This window comes from Coenobita brevimanus, chromosome 21 (assembly GCF_032717465.1).
Source record: "Coenobita brevimanus isolate Jiangsu-jjx chromosome 21, ASM3271746v2, whole genome shotgun sequence".
NCBI lineage: Eukaryota > Metazoa > Arthropoda > Malacostraca > Decapoda > Coenobitidae > Coenobita > Coenobita brevimanus.
In genome coordinates, this window is record NC_136974.1 from 4,338,701 (window position 1) to 4,352,483 (window position 13,783).

General features: G+C 42.5%; 1 protein-coding gene across 1 annotated transcript; it reads left to right on the top strand.

The window, feature by feature from the left end:
- Positions 1-992: 992 nt before the first annotated feature.
- On the top strand, positions 993-13,171 carry LOC145392086 (uncharacterized). The gene is made up of 4 exons (XM_080266540.1): positions 993-1,004; positions 3,673-3,864; positions 4,142-4,441; positions 12,866-13,171. Exons 1-4 carry the CDS (start codon positions 993-995, stop codon positions 13,169-13,171), a joined length of 810 nt encoding a protein of 269 aa, XP_080122666.1.
- The last annotated feature ends 612 nt before the right edge of the window (positions 13,172-13,783 follow it).

A 13,783-nucleotide genomic window follows, 5' to 3' on the forward strand; every position in this document is an offset into this window, starting at 1 on the left:
ATAAAGGCTCCAACATGCTTGCATCCGTCGCCCTTGGTCACCTAAGGGTGACTCTCCACGCTGCTCGATCCCTGGCAGCCTCTCTGTTCAGTTTCTTATATCTGAGGCCACTCTCTGTGACTTCGACCCAGGTCTTTTTCGGTCCTCCTCGCGCAACCCTAACCCAGGGGTTCACACTTCTCACCTTCTGCACCCATTTGTCATCCACCATCCTCTCCACATGTCCAAACCATTTAAATTTACCCATCCTACCTATCACCTAAATACACACACACACACACACACACACACACACACCTATATATATATATATATATATATATATATATATATATATATACAATTTTTTTTCAGCAATAACTTACCGCAACAAATTATATACATGCTTCCTCAATTATGGTTGTCTTTACTTTCATATAATACGCATCATTTCAGTAATCGGCTTTATTCTGGTTTCTCATTCTCTTGTATTTTTTACACTCTTTCGTTCATTAATCCCACTGCATTGATAGATAGCCAGATATTTGTTTACTTATTTGTTTATTTAAACATATCCGGTACACCCAATTAAGTTTCATATGTGTCGTGTAATTTTGTTCTAACCACCGCCAAACGATTATTACTCATCTGTAGGTAAATCCACGGAGCTTAATGGGATATTTATGTATTGCCGGTGCAGTATTAACCTTCTGTGTGTAGTGTATTGGTATTTTAGTGGGTTATTTGCAGGGAACTGGGATGTCATTACTGCATTTTCTTACACATCTATCATAATTTTATTTTTCTCGTCTCTCCAGCAACTTTTACCCCCCCCCTCTCTCTCTCTCTCTCTCTCTCTCTCTCTCTCTCTCTCTCAACCAAGATATCATGATCTACTCCTTCATATTTTTATATTTATAAGCGTGACGTCACAGGGCGGGGTCACTAGTCAGGTATAAGAAGGGAACCGTGAGGGAAGTCATCAGTCTCTCTCACGGCCTCAACTAGTCAACATGGCTTTCAAGGTACTGTCAACAGCAACAGTTCCCTAATCGTCTCCTGGCAGCAGTTTGTGCTGCTTCCCTTTTTTTTTTTTTTTTTTTTTTTTTTTTACGTGTCCGACTCTGGGCAAGGGCTTCTGGACCTATTATCAAGTCCCAGTACTCCTCCTTGGGGCCCAGTAGTCCTCCTAAATCTCCACATGTCACCACAACGGCGCTAACACCCACCATCCATATTGAACACATGCTAGGGCTGTCTCATACAGGACTGGTGTACTGGTATTAGCGGTGGTACTTTTAAGACATGTCCGCGGGTCATCTGGGAGATCAGAAAAGTCTGCTTTTCAAGAAATTCAGATCCTTAAACTGTTCCCTACCCCAGCCGGGATTCGAACCTGGGTTCATTAGGACTGCAGGCCGTCTCTCTACCAATTCTGCCACCACCTCCCTGAACGTCAGAGAGTGTCCTTTTCTTCCTATACTTTTTTTTTTTTTAATTTCATGTTAGGATCAAATAGAGAGTAAGAAGCGATTGGATGAGGAATTTGGAAGGAATTTGAGTGTAAAGTGGAGGGAATGTAAGAAAATGTTCTGGAATGAGGTAAAGAGAGTTAGACAGCGTACCAAAAAAGTTAGCTGAGGAGTGAAAGATAAAAACGGTAGGTTACTTGTGGAGAAGGGAGAAAAAGTGAGCAGATGGAGAGAACACTTCAATGAATTGTTGAACATATAGAATGAAAGTAATGCAAGTATAAGTGGCTGGGGAATGACTGGGAGAAGAAGGGATGTGAAAAGAGAGGAAGAAATCAGTAGGATGGAAGTTGTGGAAGCGATGAAGAAAGTTAAAATGGGGAAAGCCCCAGGAATTCATGGAGTGTGTGGTGAAATGCTGAAGCATGGGGAAGAGATAGTAGTAAAATGGATGTGGAAGATGTGCACATTGGCCTGGGAGGAAGACAGAGTCCCGGAGGATTGGAAGTCAGGTATAATTATTCCCTTGTACAAAGGAAAAAGGGAAAAAGAAGTGTGTGGTACTCATAAGAGCATTTGCCTTCTTAGTGTAATAGGAAAAGTATATGACAAGATACTTATTGACAGAGATAGAGAAATAACAGAGGAATTAGTTGGAGAAGAACAGGGAGGTTTTAGGAAGGGAAGAGGTTGTGTAGATCAGATATTCATTCTTAGATCTTTGGTGGAAAAGTTTCTAGAGAAGGGAAAGAAGTTGTCTGCAGCCTTCATGGATTTGGAGAAAGCATATGACAGGGAGGACTGTGGAAAGAATTATGAATATATGGATTAGATGGGAAGTTGTTGAATGCCGAGAAGAGTATGTACGATGGTGCCAAGGCAGCAGTGAATGTGGATGGTGAAATGAGTGAATTTTTCTATTTGAAGGTTGGATTGAAACAAGTATGTGTCATGTCTCCATGGTTGTTCAATTTGAATATGGATGGGGTTATAAAAGAGATACAAGGAAGTGCAATGGATGTTGGAGTGGCCCTAGTGAGAGAGGGCAGTGTTTGGAAACTCCCTGTACTGTTGTTTGTAGATGATACTGTGTTGTTAAGTGAAGACGAAGGGGAGTTGCAAGGCTTGGTGGATGAGTTTGGGAGAGTGTGTAAGAAACGGAATCTAAAGGTGAATGTAGGAAAGAGTAAACTTATGGTCTTCGAGAGAAGTGAAGTTAGTGAGTGTACAGTGAGATTGGATGGGGAGGAAATGGAGAATATGAGTGCATTTAAGTACATGGGTAGTGTGATGAGTAAGGATGGAAGTTTAGATGGTGAAGTGCTTGAAAGGGTGTAGCAGGGAAGAAAGGTTGCTGGCTCCTTGAAAGCAGTGATAAGAAACAGGGAAGTGAGCATGGAAGTGAAAAAGTTACTACACGACAGTATTATTATACCAACTCTAACGTATGGAAGTGAAGCTTCGACCTTGTTGGAGGGACAGAAGTCAAGAGTGAGAGCAGTGGAAATGAGTTATTTGAGAGGAGCATGTGGAGTCACATGGAGAGACAGGCTGACAAATTAGGAAATGAAGGAACGGTGTGGTGTTGATGTGGATGTGATAGGAAGCGTTAGGAGAGACACATTAAGGTGGTTTGGCCATGTGGAGAGGATGGAGGGTGAAAGACTGACGAAGAGAGTGTATGTGAGTGAGATGGAGGGGGGAAGAGGGAGGGGAAGGCCGAGGATGAGGTGGAGGGATGGAGTAGAGAGTTATATGAGAGAGGGGGGTGTGAGCTGGGAGCAGGGCAGTGAAATGGCGGGGGACAGGGTAACATGAAGGCGATTTGTTTGTGGCCACTCCTTACGGGATTAAGGCATCTGGCAATAGATAGATAGATAGATAGATCAAATAGAAACATTCACTGCAACATCTTCCAGTCGCAATCATACGCTTCAGACAGTCCCCCGCCAGCTTTGTATTCCGACTTTCGTACTTGTCATACAGCTTTATCAATACTACAGTTTGTCCACTGTAACTTGGCAGATATTTTCGTCCTTTTGCAGTACATTTCCCTTATTGCAGTGGCATAATGAAAGAATAAATAGTTCTCCAGTCACTCTATACCACTTCTTCGTGACTAGCACCATTTTCCAGTGTCAATCTCTCTTCAAGCTCAGCACTGAAGATGGTAAGATCAAATTAAAGTGAAAAGAGTATAACAGTTCACTTTGGTCTGCAGGCTATCCTTCTGTCTGCTTTGGTGGCTGTGGTGTTGTCAGAACATCGGCCCGGCTACAGCTACCCCGTCCCACGTTATCCTCCTCCCCGTCCATCATACGGCCGCCCTGCTCCTTCCTACAGTGCTCCTGCTCCTGCCCCCTCCTACACCGCACCCGCCCCTAGGCCAGCCTATGGTCCACAAAAGCCACAGGTATGAACCTCACTCTATCATGCATTCGCTTAGTGTAGTATATTTACGAATAAGGTATGGCACTGTGTTACAGATTTTACATTTTCACAACGCGCAATTCTCAAGCCCTTGTCTCTTGCGTTCCCATCCATTCTTTCTTTCCTGTCCTTAATTCTCCTTCACTATTTCTCTTCAGTGACGTAGTTTATTGTATATAATATTTTAGCACCTTTAGACGTTGATATTAGCCGTAAGAGAGACTTTTTCCAACTGAAGGACTTAATTACGACTGTTCCAGGGTCCCGCCCAGTACGATTTCAACTGGGTTGTTAAGGACGACTACTCCGGCAACGACTACGGTCACCAGGAGAGTCGTGACGGCTACAACACCAAGGGATCCTATTACGTGGTGCTCCCCGACGGTCGCCTCCAGCAAGTGACTTACTACGTGAACGGCGACTCCGGTTACGTGGCGGAAGTGACCTACGAGGGCGAGGCTCAGTACCCTGCCTACAAGCCTGCACCCGCCCCATCCTACAAACCTGCCCCCGCCCCGTCCTACCGTCCTGCACCATTATACGGACCTGCGCCGTCCTACTACTAACTTCCTACGACTGATCCACATTCTACCCACGATTTACATACGAGAAACAAGCAGTGGTGACGCTTAATAAACCTCATTTGTTCTGCTTAGTAGTATGACATTCCCTGGAGGTGCATGACATTAAGAGTATCCTACAGTACAGACGGGTACAAATGATGTTAACCCTTAATAAACCCGTTCAATTATGTTTGGTAATAAGTCATTCTTTCGCAACACATTATTTAAGAGTAGCCGACACTTATCAGCCTCTTTTTATCCTTCAGATGCTTCTCCCTTTGCGACACCAAACATCAAGTGACATACACACACTACCTATTCAGTGGTGCTTGTTCGCAGGTTTGGTTTATTCGTCAACCAATATCAAATCGGATGTCTCTATCATCCATTCCTTGTCCCCTGGTTTGTCTCATCTTTACACTAAACAACCAATTTCCTCTCTGCTGAACACCACCTCTCATCCTCCAGACCTCACCTTCTCTTCATTACTGAGACTCAGCTGTGTGATGCAGCTGACAGTAAACCTCTCTATATCCTCCTACTGGCCTTGGCTTTCCTTTCATTCACTGACTAAATATATCTGTGACTTTATTTATCCGCTAATGCAACTGACCACACAAAATTCTCTGACTATGTTTGATTACGAGAGGGAAAAACATTCATTTCATTTTTCCTTTCTTTCAAATAATCATTTTAGGGTACACCAGTGTTCATCACGCCTCTGGCTTTTTTCTCCCTTCACTGATCCACCTGGTGAACTAGCCAACACCTTTTTTTTATCCTTAATGACCTAAAGCAATTTGTACAGCACCATACATATATCGCTGACCGCCTTTAAGAGAGTTCCTAAATGTTTTCATTCTTTCTAACAATTAATTCTGCTTATATCTGACATCTTTCTAAAAGCTAACTCTTCACTCTTCTGCTTACTCTGTCATTCTAGAAGCAGAACACGCCATCCAGAAACGGTACATAAACATTAGCCATAATACATTGTCTAGAAGCAAAACATGCGTCTAGAAATAAACAAACTTAGGTGAGACAGGATCCAGAAACAAGTCTAGAGAAAGTGAAGACCTAGGATACACATCAACAGTGTAGCCAGTGAAATGGTCCACAAAGTCATCCACATAACGAGTATTATTCAAGCTCACCAACTCCTGACTCTATCTCATAGGCCTCATTATCAGTAAGTCTTCTTCTTCTATTTCTTCTTCCTCTTCTTCTTCTTCTCCTTCTTCATCTTCTTCTTCTTCATCTTCTTCTTCTTTTTCTTCTTCTTCTTTCTCCTCCACCTCCTCCTTCCTCCTCCTTCTCATCATCATCATCATCATCATCATTATTCTCTTTTCTCCTTTAAAGATGTGTTTCACTTACCGTCGCCAGATAGATTCATTCCACTCTCTTCTGTCCTATCACCAACAAATTTCTTTTCTCCATTTCAGGTCTCCTTATATCCATTCAGATTTAGTAAGCAATTTTGGTTTATTCAGACTTCATATATACTTATGTGAAATCAAGACCAGTTACTTCGCTTCAGGCTGATTCAGGCCATTTAAGATAGGTTAAAGTCGGCAGCTGAAGTCCTGTCACCTCTCCCATTAACCCCTTCAGGTCAGCTACGTCTTTATTGCTTTATTCCTGCTTCCTTCAGACGATTTCATCAAGCTTGGGGGAGACTCTTACAACTGGAAGGGTCAGATACAGCCTTCATTAACCCCTCCAGTACAAGAGGCCTTTCCTAAGCTAAAGAAAATCGTCTGAGATAAGCAGTAATAGTGTGTATAAATACCTCATCGGATTGAAGGGTTTACTTTTTACAGCTAATGAATAGAAGGAGGAAAAACTTATTAAATAAAAAAAAAATCCGTTAACCACATTACAGGTATCTTCCATGCGTTTATTAAAAAAGAAAAAAAATCTGTAACAACTGGACTTGGACTGCTGTGGGTTGAAGTCTGGGGGGAAACTAATCTGGAGAAGTGAATGTCAAGGAAAAGACAGGGATTGTATTTGACCACATATCGCCATCAGTGTCGTTTGATTGTGATTCATCAGACTTATTTTCTGAGTCCATGGAAAGGAAAAAGAAGAGGGAGTGACAGGAGTTTTGTTGCAGACAGTTCAGTGGACAAAAAATTTCATCAAGACTCCTTCAGTTTCCCGCATTTAGAAACAAAGTAGGGGGAGCTTTAATTAACTCCACCGTATTTCCCCTTTTTATACCTGAGTATCGTATTTTCCATTTTTTATACCCGTGTGCCGTACTTTCCATTCCTTATACCCATGTACCGTGTTTTCCATTTTTTATACCCGTGTTCCGTATTTTCCCATTCTTTATAACCGTGTACAGTATTTTCCATTTTTTATACCCGTGTACAGTATTTTCCATTTTTTATACCCGTGTACAGTATTTTCCATTTTTCATACTCGTGTACTGTTTCGATACTTGGTTTATTGACTTCTTGCATCCGGTGACGCATTTTTTTCTAGTTTAAGTACGCTACCAACAGACTTTACTCAACACAGGAGTGATTTTTTTCTTTATACACTGCAGAGAGTGAAGTTAATACAGACTTTATTTATCCGTTGGACGCAAAAAGACCTCTCCTAAACTGGAATAAAAAACAACAACGCCTCGCGGCAACAAGAATAAAATACAGAATGTAATACTGAAGGTAATATAATCCAGCATCATCCGAATTTTTATGTAACAGGAAGGACAGCCTGATGGTGGGGGGCAGGATGTCATGGAGGCGATTTCTCTGTGACCACACCGTCTGGAATTAAGGCGTCTGGCTATAGAATAACCCGAGTTTTCATTTACACTTAACAGACATGCCAAGGCGTTGACCAAAATATCGTTCATGTCAAAATTCATGGAACGCTCTGATCTCCATTATTCTTTGGTCGACTGTACAATTGCGGACATAAATATCGATACACTTCATTACCATGTATAACAAGAAAATGACCAATAACATTAAAAACCAGGCGATGCGACACCAAACTGATTAGAAAATTATGTTAGAGTTCTACAGATGTTGGGCTAAATGTTGGATGAACTGGGATGGTGGTAGGTTTTGGTACGTGAAAAGTAGAGTATACCCTGCAAAGATGGCTGGAACATTTTTAAGATATCCCCACCAAATATAACAAGGATTAGGGAAGGATTGGGTGGGGTGGGTGGAGAGGAGAGGGCAGAATTAGCTGCATGGTGTTAAGAGAATGAAAGGAGGAGTATACACAGAAGGTCTTCACAGAAATTCATTCCTTCAGGTTAAAGTTACAGTTTTTTATTTTTCGATATTAAAGGGAGGAGTACACCCAATAGAGAAACCTTATGGGTGAGATGTAACTGTGGGGAGATTTATAAATTACTGGACAAATAAACATGGGTGGAGAGGAGCAGTAGGCAGGATAGGCTAGGATGGTGATGGGTGATGAGATAAAACACAAAGGAATAAACTAAAACACAAAGGAATAAACTGTGTGAAGACGGGCATTGTGTGTGGCATGGTGTTGGTGATGGATAGAGTTAAATGCACAGGATGTGATGGGATGGTGACTGGTGGTGACACGGGACGTTAGGATATACCATGTGAAGATGAGCTATACATATAGGGAGACATTTGTGGTTGGAAGGTCAAGTCACAAATTTCTATAGAAGGAAAGGAGAGAGACTGGGGCAGAAAAGAGAGAGAGAGAGAGAGAGAGAGAGAGAGAGAGAGAGAGAGAGAGAGAGAGAGAGAGAGAGAGGTGGACGCAATGGATAGGGTGGGATGGATTACAATAGTTGTGCATGGTTGGAACGTGCAGATCTAAGACGTTATGAGAAGGTGGTCTTTGTAGGCTGGGCAATATGGCTATGGTGAAGACGTGAATCATCATCTTTATTGCAACAAAAATAAGTCAAGAAAGCAATATTCAGCGCTCTAATAAACCATAGTTTTTTTTTATTATTATTAATGTGAAATAGCTAATCTATAACTAGGTGAAGTCGTTCACCATGAACTTCAGAACGTGAGAGTTATTGGGTAAACTCATGACACATATCGCTGAACAGATTTAAATATAACGTGTGTTTTGGCTCAACTCATCTAAAATCGCATCGTCTTGGCCTCTACTACCCACAGGCAAACTTTCAGAACATAGGTCGACTAGGAGCATTGGCCAAAATTCATGTCAAAATCTTTGCCTTACCCTCAATAGAAACTTTGTCTACATTATGATTGGATTCCCAACTACATTAAGGAGAATTACAGAGAGTACCATTATGTATTCCGAGAATCAGATGCCATAATATAAATACTATTACATGTGACGATGGAAACCTATTTTGTTACTACTAAACGATGTTCATATTATATTGCCACCTTCAGGTATAATGTGTGTTGCGGAGACGGTTCAGTCTGCTGGTGTGAGAAGTGCAGACATTTTGGTTGCCTCATGAAAGTTGTAATCGCCTGTGCAATCTGTGGCTGCTAAAGAGAAAACACTATAATTCATAAGTATTGTTATGTGGGGCAGAAAGTGATATCAGTGCAAACATCAGTAACACTGACTGAGTCGTTTCCACAACTTGCAAGAAAATTCAGGTCAAAGCACAGTATGCAAACCACACAGTGTACCGGTATGTATTATAAGCGCGTTCTTTATCAGCAACGACAGAGGTTGCAATATGTATAGGTGGGACACAGGGCACCTTCAATCATAATCAAGAAGAAGCACTCAGCGGGCACAAAACCCGCGCTGTACACAGGGCCGGATTAACCCTGCTGTGGCCTGGTAGGCAACGGAGACAGTTGGCCTGCATCATATATCTCTTTTTTCCGTTATTTCCAGTGGAATTTTGGCATGACCTATAATGGTCTTTTTTGTTGTCCTGATGTGTGATGGCCCTTAATTGGACTCCCAGAGCAAACATTTATTCCGCTCTGGAAGTCTGGAAGGCCAGTGGCCTAGTAGGCAGTTGCCCATTTTGCCTATACCTGGTAATCCGGCCCTGGCTGTACAGCCAGTTCATACGATCGATGGACACCCGTGGTTTTGGAGTATGATAACAGAAAAAAAAAAGTAGGAAAGCAACTACATAAACGTTATCACCTGTGCACTTTACCCGCTTCTGAACTACTGTTTATAGCGTAAATGGTCGCCATGTTTCAAAACTGATGAGCAGTGTGCCCGGACACGACAGATTCCCTCTAATCGTGTCGAAGGGCTTCAGTTCTAAATCTTTGACCCTGCCCCGTGCCCTTGACCTTAAGTGATTGCTCATAAAACAAAATTAACTCGTACTTACCTGACCCTCAACAAATCTAACAAATATGGTTCACCCCAATTGAAAAATCTTTAAGCTGACAATACCGTGCGACCTTGACCTCTGACCTATTTTTTTCTAAAACATTAATAATTTCATATCAACCTAGACTAATTTAACCCTTTCCACCAAATATGATCCTTTTCAAATCAAACTTATCTGACCTATTCTAAAATCAGTCACTTCATTCTTTCCAGTCCCTCAACGTTACCAGCAAATTTGACCAAAATCGGATCAAAACTGTTTGAGCTGACTTGCCCTTGAACTTTAAACCTTTCTGCCAATAATTAATCACCTGTTCCTCTAATGGTCTTAAGTCATTATGCCAAATTTAGTGGAATTCCATTCAACAGTTTTCCATAATCCTGCTAAGCGCCAGCCAGAGAGGACAGACAGACAGATAAACAGGACCCAATACACAATCCTCTGCACTTTCGCGAGCGGGAGTAAAATATAAACATTAAGTCCATGAATCAGTTGCATTCTTTTATAATTTTATTCTTGCTACCTCCACATAATTTTCTTCAGCTTGGGGGAGACCTCTTGTAGTGAAGGGGTATATGAAGACTATACGAGTATCTAAACACTACAATTTCCAGTGTTTTTCCCAAGGTATGTAAAATTGCCCCATGGTAGCAGCAGTTAAGTATACAAGACATCACAGTAGTTAAAAGACTGGAGACGTATTTTTGCTTGTTATTCTTCCCAGTCCAGACGATTTAATTCAATTTTGGGAAAGTTATCCGAACTACTGGAGATCTTCCTCAACCTGAACAAGATTATATGGACGTATTAAGAATGAAATAATGAAGATGTCATGGGATTAAGAAGGATTAAACTAATAACTGTTGATCCACTTTGCGATCCTCTGCTTCCACAACACCTCTAAGCACAGGGAGTCAAGGGCAGAGTAAGATAAGCTGTTCATAGGTGTATTTGTCACCTTAAAATTCCCCCGACGTGTTAAGCTTCTTGTTTCCTCTCCTGAGTCTGTTCTTCCATCAGGTTTTGCCTCTACTTATTTCATGTCTCATCGATATTTTGTTAGCTGCGGTACTTCCCTCCTCCTCTCTCTCTCTCTCTCTCTCTCTCTCTCTCTCTCTCTCTCTCTCTCTCTCTCTCTCTCTCTCTCTCTCTCTCTCAACCTCACACTTATCATGATCTACTCCTCAATCATATTTTTATATATAATGTTTATAAACGTGACGTCACAGGGCGGGGTCGCTTGTCAGGTATAAAAAGGGGGAACCGTGAGGGAAGTCATCAGTCTCTCTCACGCCCTCAACTAGTCAACATGGCTTTCAAGGTACTGTCAACAGCAAAAGTTCCCTAATCGTCTCCCAGTAGCAATGTATCCTGCCTTCCATATTTTCCATTCCTCACATAACGTCAAATTATCCATAATTCTCATCCTTTCTGTGTGTGTGTGTGTGTGTGTGTGTGTGTGTGTGTGTGTGTGTGTGTGTGTGTGTGTGTGTGTGTGTGTGTGTGTGTGTGTGTGTGTGTGTGTGTGTGTGTGTGTGTGTGTGTGTGTGTGTGTGTGTGTGTGTGTGTGTGTGTCATATGTGGGAATATTTTTCCCGCACCCAGAGGGGTGCCCAGATACAGTGCATCTCTCACCCACCCTCTCACTCATTCACTCATTCACTCGCTCACTCATTCACTCACTGGTTGAGTCCCTGTACCGTTTAATGAATAGGGTCCAGTCCTTATGTAGGTTGTTTCGGGGTGACAATATACACACTTAAATACTTATATACTGTATATAAACAACAGAAATACACAACACAAGAGCACTACTCGACCGCGTACCTGCATCGTGCCGGAATAGCCTTAAATATGACACAGAGGGGCAGGGAAGAGCACTCAGCACTGGCCAGTTAGCTGTACCGAGACGGTGTGTGAACCAGAAGTCTCATTAAGTGCTTAACCAGTAACTTTTTCTTTTCCCCTAGAATACTGTAGGGGTGGGTGCGACTATCAAATGTGTCCAAGAATAATGCTGGGGTGGGTGCGACTATTGAATGTGTCCTTTTATTTGTCCACAATCTCATTTTCTCAGTGCACGGGAAAATGTTGTACTTTAGAGTGACCTCCAAAATGCCTTAATTCCGAGCATTTTTTTGTTTTACTCCTCATTCGATTGTATTAATGTTACGAAAGACAGTTTGACCAGGACGGATTAACATAAATGTATTGGTGCCTTCACTACACAGGTACTCCTCTAGGCTGAATAAAATCGTCTGGTAAAACAAGAATAAACTACAAAAAGACGTCATCGGATTGAGTTGATTAATTTAATACCATATATAACACTGCACTTCCACTCTGCCGGGACGTATCTCGTGTGTTGCGGGGACGGCTCAGTCAGTGATATCAGTATCTACCCTGCATCACTTATTTATTTCCTACTCCAGCTGCCACAACCAGGCCCGCACCAGCAGACTCAGCCGTCCTTATCTCAGTGGCAGAATGAAAAAACTAAACAGTTCTCCAGTCACTCCATACCACTTCTTCGTGACTAGCACCATGTTCCAGTGTTAATCTCTCTTCAGGCTCAGCACTGAACATGGCAAGATCAAATTAAAGTAAAAAAAGTATAACAGTTCACTTTGGTCTGCAGGCTATACTTCTGTCTACTTTGATGGCTGTGGTGTTGTCAGAACATCGGCCCGGCTACAGCTACCCCGTCCCACGTTATCCTCCTCCCCGTCCATCCTACGGCCGCCCTGCTCCTTCCTATAGGGCTCCTGCTCCTGCCCCCTCCTACAGCGCACCTGCCCATAGGCCAGCCTATGGTCCACAAAAGCCACAGGTATGCACCTCACTCTATCTTGCAATATATCCATTCACTTAGTGTAGTATATTCACCAATTAGGTATGGCACTGTGTTAGAGATTTTACATTTTCACAACGCACAAGTCTCAAGCTCTTGTCTCTTGTGTTCCCATCCATTCTTTCTTTTCTGTCCTTACTTCTCCTTCACTATTTCTCTTTGGTGACGTAGTATATTTTATATTATATTTTAGCACCTTTAGACGTTAATATTAGCTTTAGCAGAGACTTTTTCCAGCTGAAGGACTTAATTACGACTGTTGCAGGGTCCCGCCCAGTACGACTTCAACTGGGTTGTTAAGGACGACTACTCCGGCAACGACTACGGTCACCAGGAGAGTCGTGACGGCTACAACACCAAGGGATCCTATTACGTTGTGCTCCCCGACGGTCGCCTCCAGAAAGTGACTTACTACGTGAACGGCGACTCCGGTTACGTGGCGGAAGTGACGTACGAGGGCGAGGCTCAGTACCCTGCCTACAAGCCTGCACCCGCCCCATCCTACAAACCTGCCCCCTCCCCGTCCTACCGTCCTGCACCATTATACGGACCTGCGCCGTCCTACTACTAACTTCCCTTGATCCACATTCTACCCACGATTTACATACGAGAAACAAGCAGTGGTGGCGCTTAATAAACCTCATCAGTTCTGCTTAGTAGTATGACATTCCCTGGAGGTGCATGATATAAAGAGTATCCTACAATACAGACGGGATACAAAAAATGTTAACCCTTATTAAACCCGTTCATTAATGTTTGGTAATAAGTCATTCTCTCGCAACACATTATACAAGAGTAGCCTACACTTACAGCCTCTGTCTGTACTATTGATGTTTCTCCCCTTGCGACACCAACCGTCAAGTGACACACACACACACACACACACACACACACACACACACACACACACTGCATTCGCTGTAGTGCTTGTTCTCTGGCTTAGTTTAGTCATCAACCAACATAAAATTATATGTTTCTATTATCCAGTCCTTGTCCTCTGGTTTGTCTCACGTTTACACTTAACGACCTATTTCTTCTCTGCTGAACACCGCCTCTCATCCTCTAGACCTCACCTCCTGCTCATTACTGAGACTCAGATGTTTGAAGCAGCTGACAGTAAACCTCTCTGTATCCTACTATTCTGTTTTCTGTTCAAAGCCAAATGCGACTGAAGTGTGTATAT

Bases quoted from the DNA above. Each gene is read 5' to 3' on its own strand.
- LOC145392086 (XM_080266540.1), top strand. The intron at 3,865-4,141 runs GTATGAACCTCA...CGACTGTTCCAG, and splicing joins ATGGTCCACAAAAGCCACAG to GGTCCCGCCCAGTACGATTT. The intron at 4,442-12,865 runs TACTAACTTCCT...CGACTGTTGCAG, and splicing joins ACGGACCTGCGCCGTCCTAC to GGTCCCGCCCAGTACGACTT.